This window comes from Podarcis cretensis (genome assembly GCF_951804945.1).
Source record: "Podarcis cretensis genome assembly, chromosome: Z".
Taxonomy (NCBI): domain Eukaryota; kingdom Metazoa; phylum Chordata; class Lepidosauria; order Squamata; family Lacertidae; genus Podarcis; species Podarcis cretensis.
In genome coordinates, this window is record NC_137184.1 from 10,452,482 (window position 1) to 10,468,295 (window position 15,814).

The 15,814-nt window shown below is 42.7% G+C and overlaps 1 protein-coding gene across 9 annotated transcripts in view; it reads right to left on the reverse strand.

Annotated features, from left to right (window-relative positions):
* Positions 1 to 15,814, reverse strand: part of RALGPS1 (Ral GEF with PH domain and SH3 binding motif 1) — a 263,929-nt gene that overhangs the window by 40,244 nt on the left and 207,871 nt on the right. For all 9 annotated transcript variants that reach the window (XM_079962103.1, XM_079962105.1, XM_079962100.1 and 6 more), the window contains exon 12: positions 7,112 to 7,179. In XM_079962103.1, the coding sequence (XP_079818229.1) occupies positions 7,112 to 7,179 (68 nt within the window). The remainder of the gene's footprint in view (positions 1 to 7,111; positions 7,180 to 15,814) is intronic.

Below are 15,814 nucleotides of genomic sequence, written 5' to 3' on the forward strand. Positions count from 1 at the left end.
CAGCAAGGAAGAACACTCTAATCTAAAATTGCTAGATGATTAATCACCTTGCAGATAGTTAAACCTGCGTTATAGACCCTGCAACAAGCAAATGCCAACTATGCCCACATACTCTACTCAGCTACAGAACTCAAAACCAGCAACCACAGCATCAGTGGCTCACTCATCTGCACATCTTCCAACTTGATATAAACCATCCCTTGACAACACTGCCCTTCTGCTGTCTACATGGGACAAACAGGCCATGCAAGAGGAAAAATGTAAAGGTTGGCATAAGAAGTGGCAACATTCTGACACCAGTGGGAAAACATTTCTGTCTCCCATAACACTCTACTGTTAATCTAGAAGCCACCACTTTTCAACAGCAAGAGTTCAAAAAAGGTTCCAGCATGAAATAGCTGAACTATTCAATCAGTGAATTTAATTCAGTTTGGGACTTAATTGGCACTTTGTGTTTCTTTTACCAGTGTTGAATCAACATAGCTAGTAAGTTTTGATAACCAGTGACAACAATTGTGAATGGACCACTTTTTTGCTCTCTTGAATTCATTGGGGCCATGTATTTCCATGATGCAGACCTACTGCCACTCCATGTATTTCAGGTCTTTGGCTCCACTGAACTTTTCTTATTTGTGTCAAATATCTCTATCGGGGTGGGGAACTTTCTTCATCCCAATGGCCATATCCCCTTCTAGGCAAATTTCCATGGGCTGCATGCCAGTGACGGGTGGGGCTAGAGGCAAAAGTGAATGTGACACAGAATTGATCAGATCCCAGCCTTACAAAGCAGCTCAGGGAGGGTGGCCATGCGCCATGAAGGATGTCATGTGCCCTTCAATCCCAACTGCACCCTTGAGGGGCTGGGATTGAAGGGTGCATGGTGTCCTCGCACCACCCTGCCCAAGCTGGGGGCGGGAGGATCTGATCGGAGCCCTGTGCAGCTTTGCAAAGCTGGGATCATTTTAATATTGAAAAAGAGGATGTGTCCAGGAAAAAGAGGACATATGGCAACCCTACAAATTGTTCTGATGAGTAATGATGATAGTGATAAAGAAGGGCCTTTGGGTGAGACAACTGGTATCCTGGCTTAAATATATCGGGGAAACCCATCATCTTCGCTGCCAAGTGTGGGCAATTGGGTAAGCTGCATTTGGATGCAGAAAAGTGACCAGAGTGTACCCCAAGAGGAAAGAGAAAGCCTGGAGGATTCCAGGGAAGCTGGAGATTGCTTGAAGAGGAGCTGTTATTGTGTTTTTAAATGTGTCGTGTTTCTATGATCTACTTTGATGTTGTGTTCTGAATACTGTTAGTAACTTTTCTTTTATTTCTTGCATAGCTGTGGAAAGCAGTCCCTTTTGCTGAAGGGGTGACGGTGTTATAGATTTTGGAGGGACCCTCCTGAAACCCAGAAATTAATAAATGGTAGAATTTTTATTATTTGGGATGTGAAGGGAGAGTTACAATCTGCAGAAGAATTCCTGAGCTAGCCTATGCAAAATTACCTGGCCAAGCTAGGGCCATTAAGAGATGATACAGGGTCAGTGAGATCCATTGGCAATGCAAGAGAACTATCCTCCCCCCTTGCTCTGAGGTGTGAACAGAGACTGGGGGTTTAGAAGGTTGCCAGTGTAACTGGGTTTAGAGGAAAATAGAGTTTTTAGTAGGGTGTTCTGAGAAGGAGGAGGAAGAATCCATCTTTGGCAGGCTGGCTGAAGGCTGGTTGCACTGCTGTGGGGGGACAAGCCTCTCATGAAATGACCATGCTGTAAGATCTGGACTCCCTCCATGCAGGTGTAAACAAGTGAATATACTATATTTCTTAAAGCTACAACAGTGTCTCAGTTCTCCAAAGGAACACAGACCCCAGGGGAGTGCCTGGAACCCCATGGACTCTTGCTATTGCTCAGCAGAAAGAGGGGGAGGCACCCAACTTTTGTAACATTATGATGATCTAAAAGCAGCACTGGATTGTACAAAAAAGGCAAAGGAAAATGTGGCAATCAGAAGCAGACACATTTTGTAAATTATTATTATTATTACTTGTAAATTCAATGATTTCTTCTTACAAAGGAATATGTTCAAATAGTTCCCACTGAGATACAAGACAAACTTATACAAAAGCCCCTCTAAACATCAAGTGAAATCCTTCTCCATATCTTACATGGGTACTTCCAAAGCAGTTATACTTATTTCTGTCAATATGGCAAAACACAAAGCTGGCACATCAATGACACTTTAGAACAGAAACTGCCTTCAGGATAATAGCTGGTATATCAGTTTGCATGTCCTGATTTGTTTAGTCTGGTTTGAAGACATATTTATACTACCTCTCGTGTTCCAAAACGAACTTCTGAATTAGGGAATTAGGAACGTTGTGCATACCACATTCCTCTTGTCCATGCATATCACAGAAACAGGATACAGCACAGTTAATTTGGACACTTCAGTCAACTGGCAATTACAGGGAGCTGGGTATCACTTACACATACTTAAGAATGCAAATGAAAGCTCATGAGCAAACACTGAAAATGAAGTCAGCAACAATTCAGAAATCTATTATTTCAACCCTCTGCTCATTATGAATTCTAGATTCTAGAATTCTAGATGTCAGGAAAATCTCACAGATACCTGTTTCAGAGGGGGGAAAGTCAATATGTATATATTGTGAACTCTGTCATGAATGGAATTAAGCAATTTCAGTAAAAATAGTCATGATATTTTTAGAGAGCAAAAAATGAATAAAAGGCAATTGTATCTATAGAATTATCTTTGCAATGCTTCACTTCCATAGGATGGGCAATCTTCAAAGGTGTAGTTTAGGAAGAGGACTTTGTACAAACCAAGACCCTGAAGCTAGCAGTAAAGTTGCAGAATAACTAGTCAATATTTGATTTTTAAATTGATAGGACCTGTGTCACTGCCTAGAAATCGCACTATTTAATCTAGATGTCAGCAGTGGGAGGTAACTATTGGTGCCACATATTAAGGTAGTTTGGTAACTTTCTTTGATAGCATCACTATCTACCCTCAAAACTACAAGATTTTGGCCTCAAGTCATAATGCGGATTTTTGAGGAATTTTTTGACTGTGCCTAGCACTTCACAAATGTTGCTAGTAATCCTTACAGCAATCTTATCAGGTAGGTCAGCATTTCTAAAACTGCGGACAAGAGGGGATGGGAATGAGGCTGAGAGGCTGTACTTTGCCTATCAGATGAGTTCGTGGCTAAGGCTCGATGACTCATAGCCACTATATAACACTCACACACATATAAATGGTTCTTGAAAATGCAGGATTTACTGTCATTTGAGACAGGGAACATTCTTGTGAAAAGTGACCAGTCATTCTGAACTAGATTACAGCTCTCTGGTTTACACAGAGATGTAATCTGTGGAGCCTTACTCATAAGATGTTTTTCCTGTATCTCCCTTTGATGTATTGTGGTGGGAATATTGCAGAATTATCCTGAGGAATGTACAGTGGATGCTCGGGTTGCGAACGTGATCTGTGCGGGATGCACATTCACAACCCGCAGCGGCGTTTCTGCGCACGCACGGGTTGCGATTCGGTGCTTCTGTGCATGCGCAAAGCACAATTTAGCGCTTCTGCACATGTGCAACCTCCAGAACCCGGAAGTAACCTGTTCCGGTACTTCTGGGTTTCGGCAGGTCCGTAACCCAAAAAAATGCAACCTGAAGCATTTGTAACCCAATGTATGACTGTATTCGAAGAATCTAGTGGTATCTTCCATTGCATTTTCTATGCCATGTACTGGAAGTAATTTTACTTCAAGTCTGCCAATTGCATTTATCTATTGCATGCCCTATGGAAGTGTACGTTTGTTCAGCTGCATAGACCCAGAAGACAGATACTGTATAATTCAAACAAACTATGGAAATATTGATAGGATGGGATACTATCAGCTTAACTGCTGGAGCAAAATACTTAAGAAGAGCATGCCCTAACATATCAGGTGTAAGAGGTGTGTCCTATAACACAATGCCTCAGCATAAGTGAAAGTTAGCTAAACTCATTGCCAGTATTAAGTCTACTGAGAAAGATAAAACAGTATGAACACATCAGCATGGCACGCTAAACCAATTTAACAATGCTGATTTTTCATGCAAGAACCACTTAGACAGCTCTCAAAGAAAGAAGAATTTAAATAGTTATAAACCCTGAAGGAGGCATGTCATGGGAGATTGCCTTGCTTTCTGATTTGTTGGTAGGGGCTGATAAAAAGGCAAATGTATATAATCAACCTCAAGCACATCAAACTATGGTAGTTACAGAGCATTCACTTCTACCCCATGGCTATGTTCCTTTATACAACAGCAGTTTGGGTTTTTAAAAATCATCTCCTCTTCAAACCAGTGGGATGCACAGTGGAAATAAACCTAACAACGAGGCTCTGAATCAATGCCACCCAGAAGAACTGGTCTCTGGCAGTCTCCATGGGGGCTGGTGAGGTGGGCTTGGCTAGCTAATCTTGCCTCTGTGCCAAACTGTTCTGGCCAAGCCCACAGATTTAGAAACAGTTCCATTTTATCGTGCATGTTTATGTGCATGTGAGAAAGAGATAGAAGAGAGAGAGCGAGAGAGAGAAACTGGATTAAAACTCTTACCAATTTACCATATATATATATGAAAAACTTTTACATGTTCTGACAACCTATGCTTCTAGCTACTCTCTGTGTGGTTCAGAAGTTTGTTCTACTTCTTCAAAACTACTCAAGCTGAACTACTGTATTTTTCCGTGTATAAGACTAGGTCCCCCCCTTAAAAATAATGTCAAAAATTAGGGGGCATCTTATACTCTGGGCCATCTCCCCCCATTTTCTTAAATCTGAGTCCCCCAAAATAGGGGGCGTCTTATAGGCAAAAAAATACAATATATGTATTCTATGACACAGGGGTGTAGCATGGATAGGGTGAGGGGGGCCGTCGCCACAGGCACAGGTTTTTTGAGGGTGCATTTTACTCCTCACATCACCCTTGCCAGCCCTGCACCGCTTTGCAAGTCTGACCCTCATCTCAGCCTCACAAAGCAGTGTGGGGCTGGCAGGGCGTCAGGAGGACACAAGAGAATTGTGCCCTTCCAATCAGCCCAATCAGACTGTTTTTAAGGGTGTATGCCTGCCCCGCTGCATCCTCCTCCCATCGCCCTCCATATCCCCCTGATGTGCCCACCTGCCCCAGGCACCTTGAAGACACACACTGCTGCTGCTATGACAACAAGCCGAAAGATGAAACTAGTACTAAAAACCCATTGCAGAAGGCAAGCATAGAAACCTATGTATGAGTGGCTGTTTTTTTCAAAGCCACCTTAATATAAAAATGCAAAGTTTATATTATAGAGATTCCAACACATCTGCCTATTGTTTCGTATTTGCTATATATTTTGGTGGTGGCTTCTGTTCTTCCCTCTATTGTATATATTCTATATACAAACATTTATCTGCGTTGTGTATCTGCTACACAATGGTGTTTAGCGGCATGGAGTTGGTTTGGTCTCAGTTCACTTTTATGTGTTCTCTTGAGCTATTCTGCTCAAGGCACTCCAGCTTATTGCATGTAACTCCACTGATGGACATTGCTATAGCCATTATAGTTTCTGAACTGGTGGCAACAGTATGGTAGAATGCTCTCCCTACAGAAATACGAGAGACCAATCATTATTGTCATTCTGCCAGCTCTTGAAGAAAAACCTGTTTAGGAAAGTGTTCCATGAACTCAACTTCTGATCTTACTGTCTTAACTGTTCAACTGTTTTAATTATCATGCTTTTTAAATGGTTGTTTTAGGGTGCATTTTAATTATGGGTGTTTTAATATCCTAATGGAATTGTTATTGTATATTTTAATTATGTATGTTTTTTCTAATTGGTTTTATAGTTGAAAACCATCTAGAAGCCATTTTGGCATATAAGCAGTGTATAAATGAATAAATAATAATAATACTAAGTCTCTTCCAACGCAACACACAAAATGACCTATCCAGTTTCCCAATCATTTTCCAACCTACTTTCCTATTCACAAATGGAGTTTTGTTTTGTTTTTTGCATGCAAGTCTATTCTTAACGACAGCTGAATTGCTAAGATATGTGTTTAAGTTTCAGGTATAATATAATCCTAATTATTATTTGTAAAATGAATGAAGACAGCTTTGTCATTTTTTTATACATTCTGCAGTGAACATTCAAAATGCAAAAACTACCACAACTACCCAAGTTTGTTGGCTGGTAAATATTCAAAATTATGGAATTACAATAGTGAATACGAACAATCACTGTATGTTGACAATCCCTGATAAATGTCAATGTTCTGAAAGCTCAAATCTGTGCTGGTTAACCATGCATCCACGGCCCCAACCATCACCAGAACTGGTCAGGTGAGAAGGGTGACTCTTCCTCCTCCTAGAGAGGAGAAGAAAGCTTTCAGTAGACCCTGCTTGTTCCTTCCAGTAGGAAGCATCATCACTATAAGGAATTCATAAGTAATTCTCAGGTTAATATCATTGTCAGCATTTACTTGTTAATATCCAAGAACTGAAGAAACAGAAATCTATTTTCAGGCTCAGGCATTCACAAAATTTATCAGGCACTGTCAAGCATTCACACGTGAATGCCACTAAATTTTGAATATTGATTGTGACAGAGAAAGCACACTTCTCAAATTGGGATCAGACTATTGATCGATGGATTTTATGTCTTATGCAATAACCAGTCTTCTCAACCATTATTGATCTAAGATAAAACTTTTGTAGTAAGGCTTTCTGAAAACCATAGTTCCAGTACAGTAGCTCTGAATGCTACGAAATACTCCAGTAATTTCACCTCATCTCCATAAACACTGTGGAATCTGACCCTTCACTATACATTAGAAATAGTTTTTCAGCATCTGAGGACATCTGTCAAAGGAAAACAAACAGGCCCAAGTGTGTGTCACAACCACATAAACATCAGGGCGCCTATGAAAAAGGAATCACCAGGGTGGTCTTTGGATAGAAAATGGTGTGCAGCCCTGACCAATAGCAAAAAGACTGTGAAATTGTAGAGTTAAGTAATGCTATGTTGTAAGGTTCTTAACATTCCCAATAAATTTAATCATACCTGCAAGATCTTCCTTTGAAGATACCAGTCGTGGAGAGCTGTTTCCTGGCTCAATTCTTAAGGATAATCTAGAAAAGAGAAATGGTGACATGTCAGGAATTAAATAGCTTAACAAAAGCAAAGGGATAAACGTTTTTTATGTTATCGGTTGAAAGCAGGAAATCTAGCTTAGCCTGGACATCTCTTACATTCTTTGGATATGACGGGTGCATACTAAAGTATTAAATCCTTGCAGTGTGAAGCCCAACAGAATTTTTTACACTTGGTAAACACAGATCTTTACTGAGAAGATGTTTAAGCAGCCATTAACACTAGGTAAGACATGGATGAAAAACAGCCCTTTTTGTTTGCTTATACTGTAATGCGTAAGGATTGGTAACTAGTGATTGGAACCAGTCTGCCTCCACTCCCCAAAAAGTGATTCCTGACAGCAAAATTTCAAACAAAGAGGCAAAAGAGATGTGAAGGAAGTGGCAACTGCTGTAATGAGAATTGCCAGGAGGCCATATCTCCACTCCTTTGTCCACTGATCCTCTGGCTTGCTGGGCAGCAGCAGATTGGTTGTTTTTTTCCAGTTGCCCTTCTTTCTTCCTACCATTCCTCTTTCCAGAACAGGACCTTGTCTTCTATATTTATTTGTCATTGCTCTTGGGAAAATGTGGGCTACTAACTGAAGTAAACATGAAAAAGAAAAAAGCATCACTGTGCATCAGGGAAAACTGCACATGTATATATGAAAATAGATCTTGTTCTGGAGGGACTGAAGGTGGTATGTGGTTTGACAAACAAGAAGCTTGAGGTTTGTAGTTAGATAGCCTCTGATGTGTGCATTCCTGATACAAATCTCTACACACTTGATTAAGAGCCTGGTTTATAGTCCTCCAGAAGTGAGCTGCAGACCCTTCCAAGTGTCCCTATTTTCCAGGTATGTCCCTGATTTAGAGAAGCTGCCTTGGTTTCTGATTTGATCCTGGAATGTCCCACTTTTCCTTAGAATGTCTTGATTTTCATTGGAGAAATGTTAGAGGGTATAGAGTTATCTGACCCCCGAGCCATCTGAAGGTAATCCGGTATAAGAAAGGTTTTTTTTAATGTTTAATGTTTTATTATGTTTTTACATATGTTGGAAACTGCCCAGAGTGGCTGGGGCAGCCCAGTAAGATGTGTGGGGTATAAATAGTAAAACTATCATTATGGAATGGAATGTCCCTATTTTCATTGGAGGGTATGGAGCTGTAAACTGCCACTCTCATATGAAAGTTATTTTAACCATGGGGAAGCAAGAGGTGGGGTCCTGTGCAGGCAAAGAAAGATGAGAAGGGAAAGAGAAGGGAAACACAAAAGACAAAGAATGCATTGTAATAAGCCAGCTCATGTTCCAGAGTTCTGGCGTCGAGTGCAACATTATCAAAACACTGCCCACCCCCAAAGTAGGAGGTATGCACACATGTCTGCAGGGAAGACATCCATGAAAATGCACTTTTCCTTACAAATAGCATTAAATAACTTTAATAGCTACATATTCTCTCAGCAGACCCTTGAACATATTCTATTAATTCTCAGTTGTCACAGTCTTCATGTATAACTCACAAACACTGCAAAGCAATAGGATATCACTGGCTAAGACCACCCCAAGTCTTGGTGAGCTATATTCATATGTTGACAAGAGTGGATCACATTATTTGAGAGAAACAAACATTCACTCTGTAAGGCCAGACAAACATGCAACCTGTTCCACTTCCACAATGGTGTGGACACCCCCCCCCCCCACAAAGAGAGAGAGAGAGAGAGAGAGAGAGAGAGAGAGAGAGAGATAGAGAGAAAGAGAATGCACAAGGTGCCAACAGATAGATTGTCTCTGGAATACAGATTAACCTCCTGCTACCTTTAAGAGGGGGGACGCAGGTGGCGCTGTGGGTAAAAGCCTCAGTGCCTAGGGCTTGCTGATCGAAAGGTCAGTGGTTCGAATCCCTGCAGCGGGGTGCGCTCCCGTCGTTTGGTCCCAGCGCCTGCCAACCTAGCAGTTCGAAAGCACCCCCGGGTGCAAGTAGATAAATAGGGACCGCTTACTAGCGGGAAGGTAAACGGCGTTTCCGTGTGCGGCTCTGGCTCGCTGGCCACGTGACCCGGAAGTGTCTCCGGACAGCGCTGGCCCCTGGCCTCTTGAGTGAGATGGGCGCACCAACCCCAGAGTCTGACAAGACTGGCCCGTACGGGCAGGGGTACCTTTACCCTTTACCTTTACCTTTAAGAGGAAGTTCCCTGAAGATGTTGTTTTTTGTCTGTAGCACAAAGTTCAAGGGCATTGTTACTGCAGCTGAATGAAATTTTGATTTCCCCCTTCCCCCCCACAACATTTTGTTAAGCATGACTAATCTAGGACTCACCAATAACCTAATTTATGCAAAGAGAAGAGCTTTGCAGAGTTTTACACACAAAGAAGAGGATTATACACTTTTGAAACAGCAACTACAACCAATTCTTTATTCAAACATTGACAGCTTCTTTGTTTTTAACTGTTTTAAATTATCTTAAGTGTAAATTGCCTCAAGGCTACAGTTTAGGTAACAACAACAACAACAACAACTATTTTCATTCGATTCTGTTTTTGGACTATTTTAGTAATTTAAACAAAAAAAATTCCTTCCAATAGCACCTTAAAGCTCATACACGAGAACTAACTTAGTTGGTCTTTAAGGTGCTACTGGAAGGAATTTTTTTTGTTTTGACTATGGCAGACCAACACGGCTACCTATCTGTAATTAGTAATTTAATTTACTCTTTCTTTCTTAATGACATGTACCCCTTTCATTCCTTCATTTCTTTAGAGCATAAGAAAGAAGCTGTGGCTATCTCATACTGCCTTGCATTGCTCTTATTGTGAGAGCATAAGGGGGAATTAATGAATATCACTCTTACAACACAGACATCTGCATATTCACTCCCACTGTAAGTCCCACTGTATTTAATGGTATTTACTTTCAGGGCAAGTATGTATAGCATTGCAACTGGGTTCTTTTTGTGCTTTCTTTCTTTTTTCTTTTTGCAGGCATAATTTACTAGTTATACTAAGTAGAGAAATACCCAGAGAGCTATTTTGAATGCTAACACACACACACACACACACACACACACACACACACACACACACTTTATTTAAGTACTATATAAATGTGATTCTGAAACATAAAACCTGCTCTGCTAAATGTTGAAGTGTGCAGTTACAGTTGTTGTCATACTCCAGAACAGGAGTTATAACAATGCTGGAAATGTTCCATTTTCTAAGATTCAGTCCTAGTCTGTAGGCGTTTGTAAGATACCCCTGCAAACTGCAAAAAAAATATAAATTTCCCAGGTGTCAAAATAAGATGGTTAGGTACCTGTCACCAGGAACAGTGGTTTTTAAAACACTAAGTATAATACCAGTGGTATTATTATGACCCTTGTTTGTTTATAGGGAGTCCAACCAAGCCTTCTAAAAATTGCCAAAGTACGGACAACACCTGGTGCACAAACTAAGCAAGTAGAAGCTGCTCTATGCTGTGGAGGCAGCCTGCGCCACCAGTGACAAGGGTAGAATCATAGAATCATAGAATCATAGAGTTGGAAGAGACCACAAAGGCCATCGAGTCCAACCCCCTGCCAAGCAGGAAACACCATCAGAGCACTCCTGACATATGGTTGTCAAGCCTCTGCTTAAAGACCTCCAAAGAAGGAGACTCCACCACACTCCTTGGCAGCAAATTCCACTGTCGAACAGCTCTTACTGTCAGGAAGTTCTTCTTGGGTGATCCAAGAGCATACCCAGGCTGCAAATCTGTTCCTTCAGAGGGAATGTGACCCCATCAAGAACAAGAACACCATTCACAACGGTTAAAATTCCCTAGTGTAGCCTTGGTACTAGAAGTGTCTCATTTGCTTCCTATCTCCAAGAAAGAAGTCTTTTTTAATTGGCTGCAAGCTCAGCAGCAACTCAACTCAAGTCTTTCTTTCCCAGAACTTTCAATGGCTGTTCCACTTAGGTCACTGCAATAACAGTAAATGCCTTAAATGTAGTCCATGTATTAGACTGCAAGCATGTAGGAAGGGCTGTGCTGCTTTTAAATGTTTGTCCAGCAACAAGAAAACTTTAGGAGCCTTACAAACAAACCATTTCATGTACAATTCCATTTCAAGCCAGCTGGGTCTACAATTCATGAACATCAGGGGTCGGCAATTTTTTTAACTGCGGGCAGGTCCACTGTCCCTCAGACCTTGTGGCAGGCAGGAGAAGCAGCACGGGGGGGGGGGGGGAGAGGGAGCTGGAAGAAGAGGCGAGGGGGGCCAACCATTGTGCTTATCTTCCCAGGGGCACGATCCCTAGCACATTTAATTCTCAGCAGTTCTTCAGGCGCTGAACAAACGGCCTTGAAACAATTGTGCGTCTTTAGGGCTCTTAGTGTTCGTGCATCCAACGACAGGGCAGGGTGCATCTATGCGCCAAGATGTGGCATCTCCTGGCGGCGCAGGTGGAAGCAGGCGGGAAAGGGAAAGCGGACTTCTAGAGCTGGGGAGGAGCCAGAGCAGGCAGTGGGCGCTGTCTTGCCTCCTTGCGATGGGAAAAAGAGGCTGAGTGGCAGTGGCTCTGCCAATCAGACACCGCACCTGCTTTACCTAAGCGCAGTGCGGGGACGTCTCTGCCAATCAAACACCGCTGAGGTAAACCAGCTGCAGCGTTTGATTGGCAGAGACGATCCCGCGCCACACTGAGGTAAACAAGGCGCGGTGATTGAGTGGCAGAGCTGCATCGCCGGGAGTCTTGGCTTCACGGTGGGTTCTATCTTCACGGCGCAGGCCGGATTTACAACCCAGGTGGGCCTGATCCGGCCCGCAGACCTTAGTTTGCTGACCCCTGGTGAACATTCTCAGTGGGTGGGAAGGATGCATCTAGCATCAAGAAAAGCAGGGTGTTTGGGAAATTAGGGCCACCAAAATCTGCCATTGGTTAAAAATTCAATGTGAAAAATATATGACACAATCTTAGGAGGTTGTCCTGCTCAAGCTCCATTAAAATGAAAGATGTAAAAGAGAGTTCTTGTGTGGCTCTCATTCAAACCAATGGTTTATGCATGAGAACTTTGTGAAGAACTGGTCCCACAATAACTACTTGAGCACAGAGCAAATCTATTACCCAAGTTTCAGTTTTATAAAAAGTTAAGACATTCAGATTAAAGACACAAATGCAGTGGATAGTCTTGCACTGACTCTTATCTTAGGCTTTAAAATGTATAGATTTGTTATTTATAAAGTTATTATTGTAAATGAATCCCTCATTTTCATGGAAGGAAAAGCTCAAAAGACATATTTTTAAATTTCCATTTGTTGGATTTCAGCATCTGAAAAATGACGACATGCTTCTTGTAAAAAGCAAGCAATGCTGAGGAAGTTACAATAAATACAGCCCACAACACACCGCCTCTGATGTGGTTAAAGGAATTTTTAGAGGGGAGGTTTTCCCCCACAATGTTAAGTTTTTAAACTTGATGTAATTAAATGCTCATCTTTGGGGAATTGCCCAAAACACGCATAAATAATCCAACAGCTTTCATAGCATCCTGCCCCTGGAAATAGACCTTCATCCACTATGGTGGCTATACAAGTGTTCTAGTGATTGTCAATTCATTATTGCGCAGATCCTCTTTTAACCTCATATAGCTTTGGAGGCTGGCCTTTTCCATACTATTCCAGATGTTTATTTATCCAGTCTGGATGACTGTTTTCTTTATGAAAAGGTTTTATGAGTTTATTTCAGGCCTCCTGTTGGAACAGATTCTTGGCTGATCTTGGACAATTGTGCAGTTTCAGGGTGTAATCTAAGATTTAAAAAACTTACACATGAGGCATTTTTTCCTTCATCTTGGATTCACTTCACACAATTACTTGCATATTGGCCAAAGTGAAAGTCATGGCAACAGTGTAGTATAAGGCTGCCCTGCATTTGTGCTCATTTCAGTTTTCGTGTCAAAAGTAGTTTGGAGTGCAGAGCTGGAGAAGCATTTCCTGAAGAAAACTTTAATTAATTTAATGTTGTTGTTGCTGCTGCTGCTGCTGTTTCTGAAGTTACTTGCTGATTCTACTTCCCCTATCTGCTGCTGCATCACTGTTATTTTTCCTTGAACGGCTTGGGAGTGAAAGAAGGAAGGGATAGAAGCTTCAGATATGTTTGGGCTTTTTGCTCAAGGGCGTGTCAAGTAGAGGTGGAGAGTATCAGCATTTTCCATCCTGTTTTTGCAGTTAGCCAGCATTAAAAGAACTGGTGGCATTGTAACGCCTTGTCAGTCCTCCAACAATGCAAAAGGATTCATGGTGGGTATTGGATAGTCACAGAGGAGGTGGTGAGACAGCAAACCAGAACTTGGTGAGACAAACTGCAGTTTGAATGAATGTCTGTCAGCTGAATCTTGGCTTGTTCAACACCAGTTTAAACTATGGCTTAGCACTGCATCCAAAGTGACATTAATGTAAGACCTCTGGTCACTCATTAATTTAATTTAATGAGAGAGAGCCTATGCCACAGATAGTTGAATCCCCAGTGATGTATTTAATTACAATCATACCTCGGGTTGAAGCAGCTTTGGGTTGAGCGTTTTCGGGTTGTGCTCCGCAGCAACCTGGAAGTAACAGACCGTGTTACTTCCGGGTTTTGCCGCTCGTGCACGTGCAGACGCTCAAAATGACGTCACGCGCATGTGCAGAAGCGGCGAATCGTGACCGCGCAGACACGGGTTGCGTTCACTTCGGGATGCGAACGGGGCTCCGGAACGGATCCTGTTCGCATTCAGAGGTACCACTGTATTCAATTATTTGACAGTATTCTCACTCATTTTTTTTTCTTACATGAGACTGATACATGTGATACTCCACAGATTTTGTTGGAGTAGCTCAATGCTATTTTACTATGAAATCAATCAATTATTCTAAAGAGAGAGAAAGGAGGAGACAGTGAAAGAAACTCCAGATTGTTTGAATGTATGTTAGCTGGATCTTGGCATGAGTTCAAAATATGGTTTAGCAATGTATCCAAAGTTAGTTCAGAATTACTGTGGCCCACCCACCATTCACAAAATGATGGTGTAGGGGCACAGCCAGTCACAAAGTGGTGGAGGTGGAATTTGGACTCATCAGTTGTGGTTGTTTACTACTGATATCTAACCCTTCTCTGGAAATTGCTTCTTTTTCTCTCCCTCAGTCCATTCATTTTGCCTCCTTCCTTCCCATTTCCTCCTTTTCTTCCCTCACACTCCATCAGTCATTTTGTCCAGCCAGTCTCTCCTCTTCCTTTCCATTACTTAACACAGTATCCTACAGCCCTGCTCTCTGACATCTGCTACACATGCCTATTGGTTGAATCAAAAGACTGTAGCAGGGATAAGGAACCTGAGGCCCAGGTGACAAATGCAGTCCTCCAAACCTCTCTACCTGTCCCCTGGGACTCTTCCTAAACCACAACCCATGCCACTCTCTTCAATGGTTCTTCTCCACACCCATTAAGTGCTTTTGACAAGTTGGAGGATAATAATAATAATAATAATAATAATAATAATAATAATAATAATTTATTATTTATACCCCGCCCATCTGGCTGGGCCTCCCCAGCCACTCTGGGCGGCTTACATAAAAACCAAAAATACAGTAACATATCACACGTTAAAAACTTCCCTGAACAGGGCTGCCTTAAGATGTCTTCTGAATGTCAGGTAGTTGTTTATCACTTTGACATCTGCTGGAAGGGCGTTCCACAGGGCGGGCGCCACTACCGAGAAGGCCCTCTGCCTGGTTCCCTGTAGCTTTGCTTCTCGCAATGAGGGAACCGCCAGAAGGCCCTCGGCGCTGGACCTCAGCGTCCGGGTAGAATGATGGGGGTGGAGACGCTCCTTCAGGTATACTGGACCGAGGCCGTTTAGGGCTTTAAAGGTCAGCACCAACACTTTGAATTGTGCTCGGAAACATACTGGGAGCCAATGTAGGTCTTTCAAGACCGGTGTTATATGGTCTCGGCGGCCGCTCCCAGTCACCAGTCTAGCTGCCGCATTCTGGATTAGTTGTAGTTTCCGAGTCACCTTCAAAGGTAGCCCCACGTAGAGTGCATTCCAGTAGTCCAAGCGGGAGATAACCAGAGCATGCACCACTCTGGCGAGACAGTCCGCAGGCAGATAGGGTCTCAGCCTATGTACCAGATGGAGCTAGTAAACAGCTGCCCTGGACACAGATTTGACCTGTGCTTCCAGGGACAGCTGTGAGTCCAAAATGACTCCCAGGCTGCGCACCTGGTCCTTCAAGGGCACAGTTACCCCATTCAGGACCAGGGAATCCTCCACACCTGCCCGCCTCCTGTCCCCCCAAAACAGTACTTCTGTCTTGTCAGGATTCAACCTCAATCTGTTAGCCGCCATCCATCCTCCAACCGCCTCCAGACACTCACACAGGACCTTCACCGCCTTCACTGGTTCTGATTTAAAAGAGAGGTAGAGCTGGGTATCATCCGCATACTGATGAACACCCAGCCCAAACCTCCTGATGATCTCTCCCAGCGGCTGCATGTAGATGTTGAAAAGCATGGGGGAGAGGACAGAACCCTGAGGCACCCCACAACTGAGAGCCCAGGGGTCTGAACACTCATCCCCCACCACCACTTTCTGAACACGGCCCAGGAGGAAGGAGCGG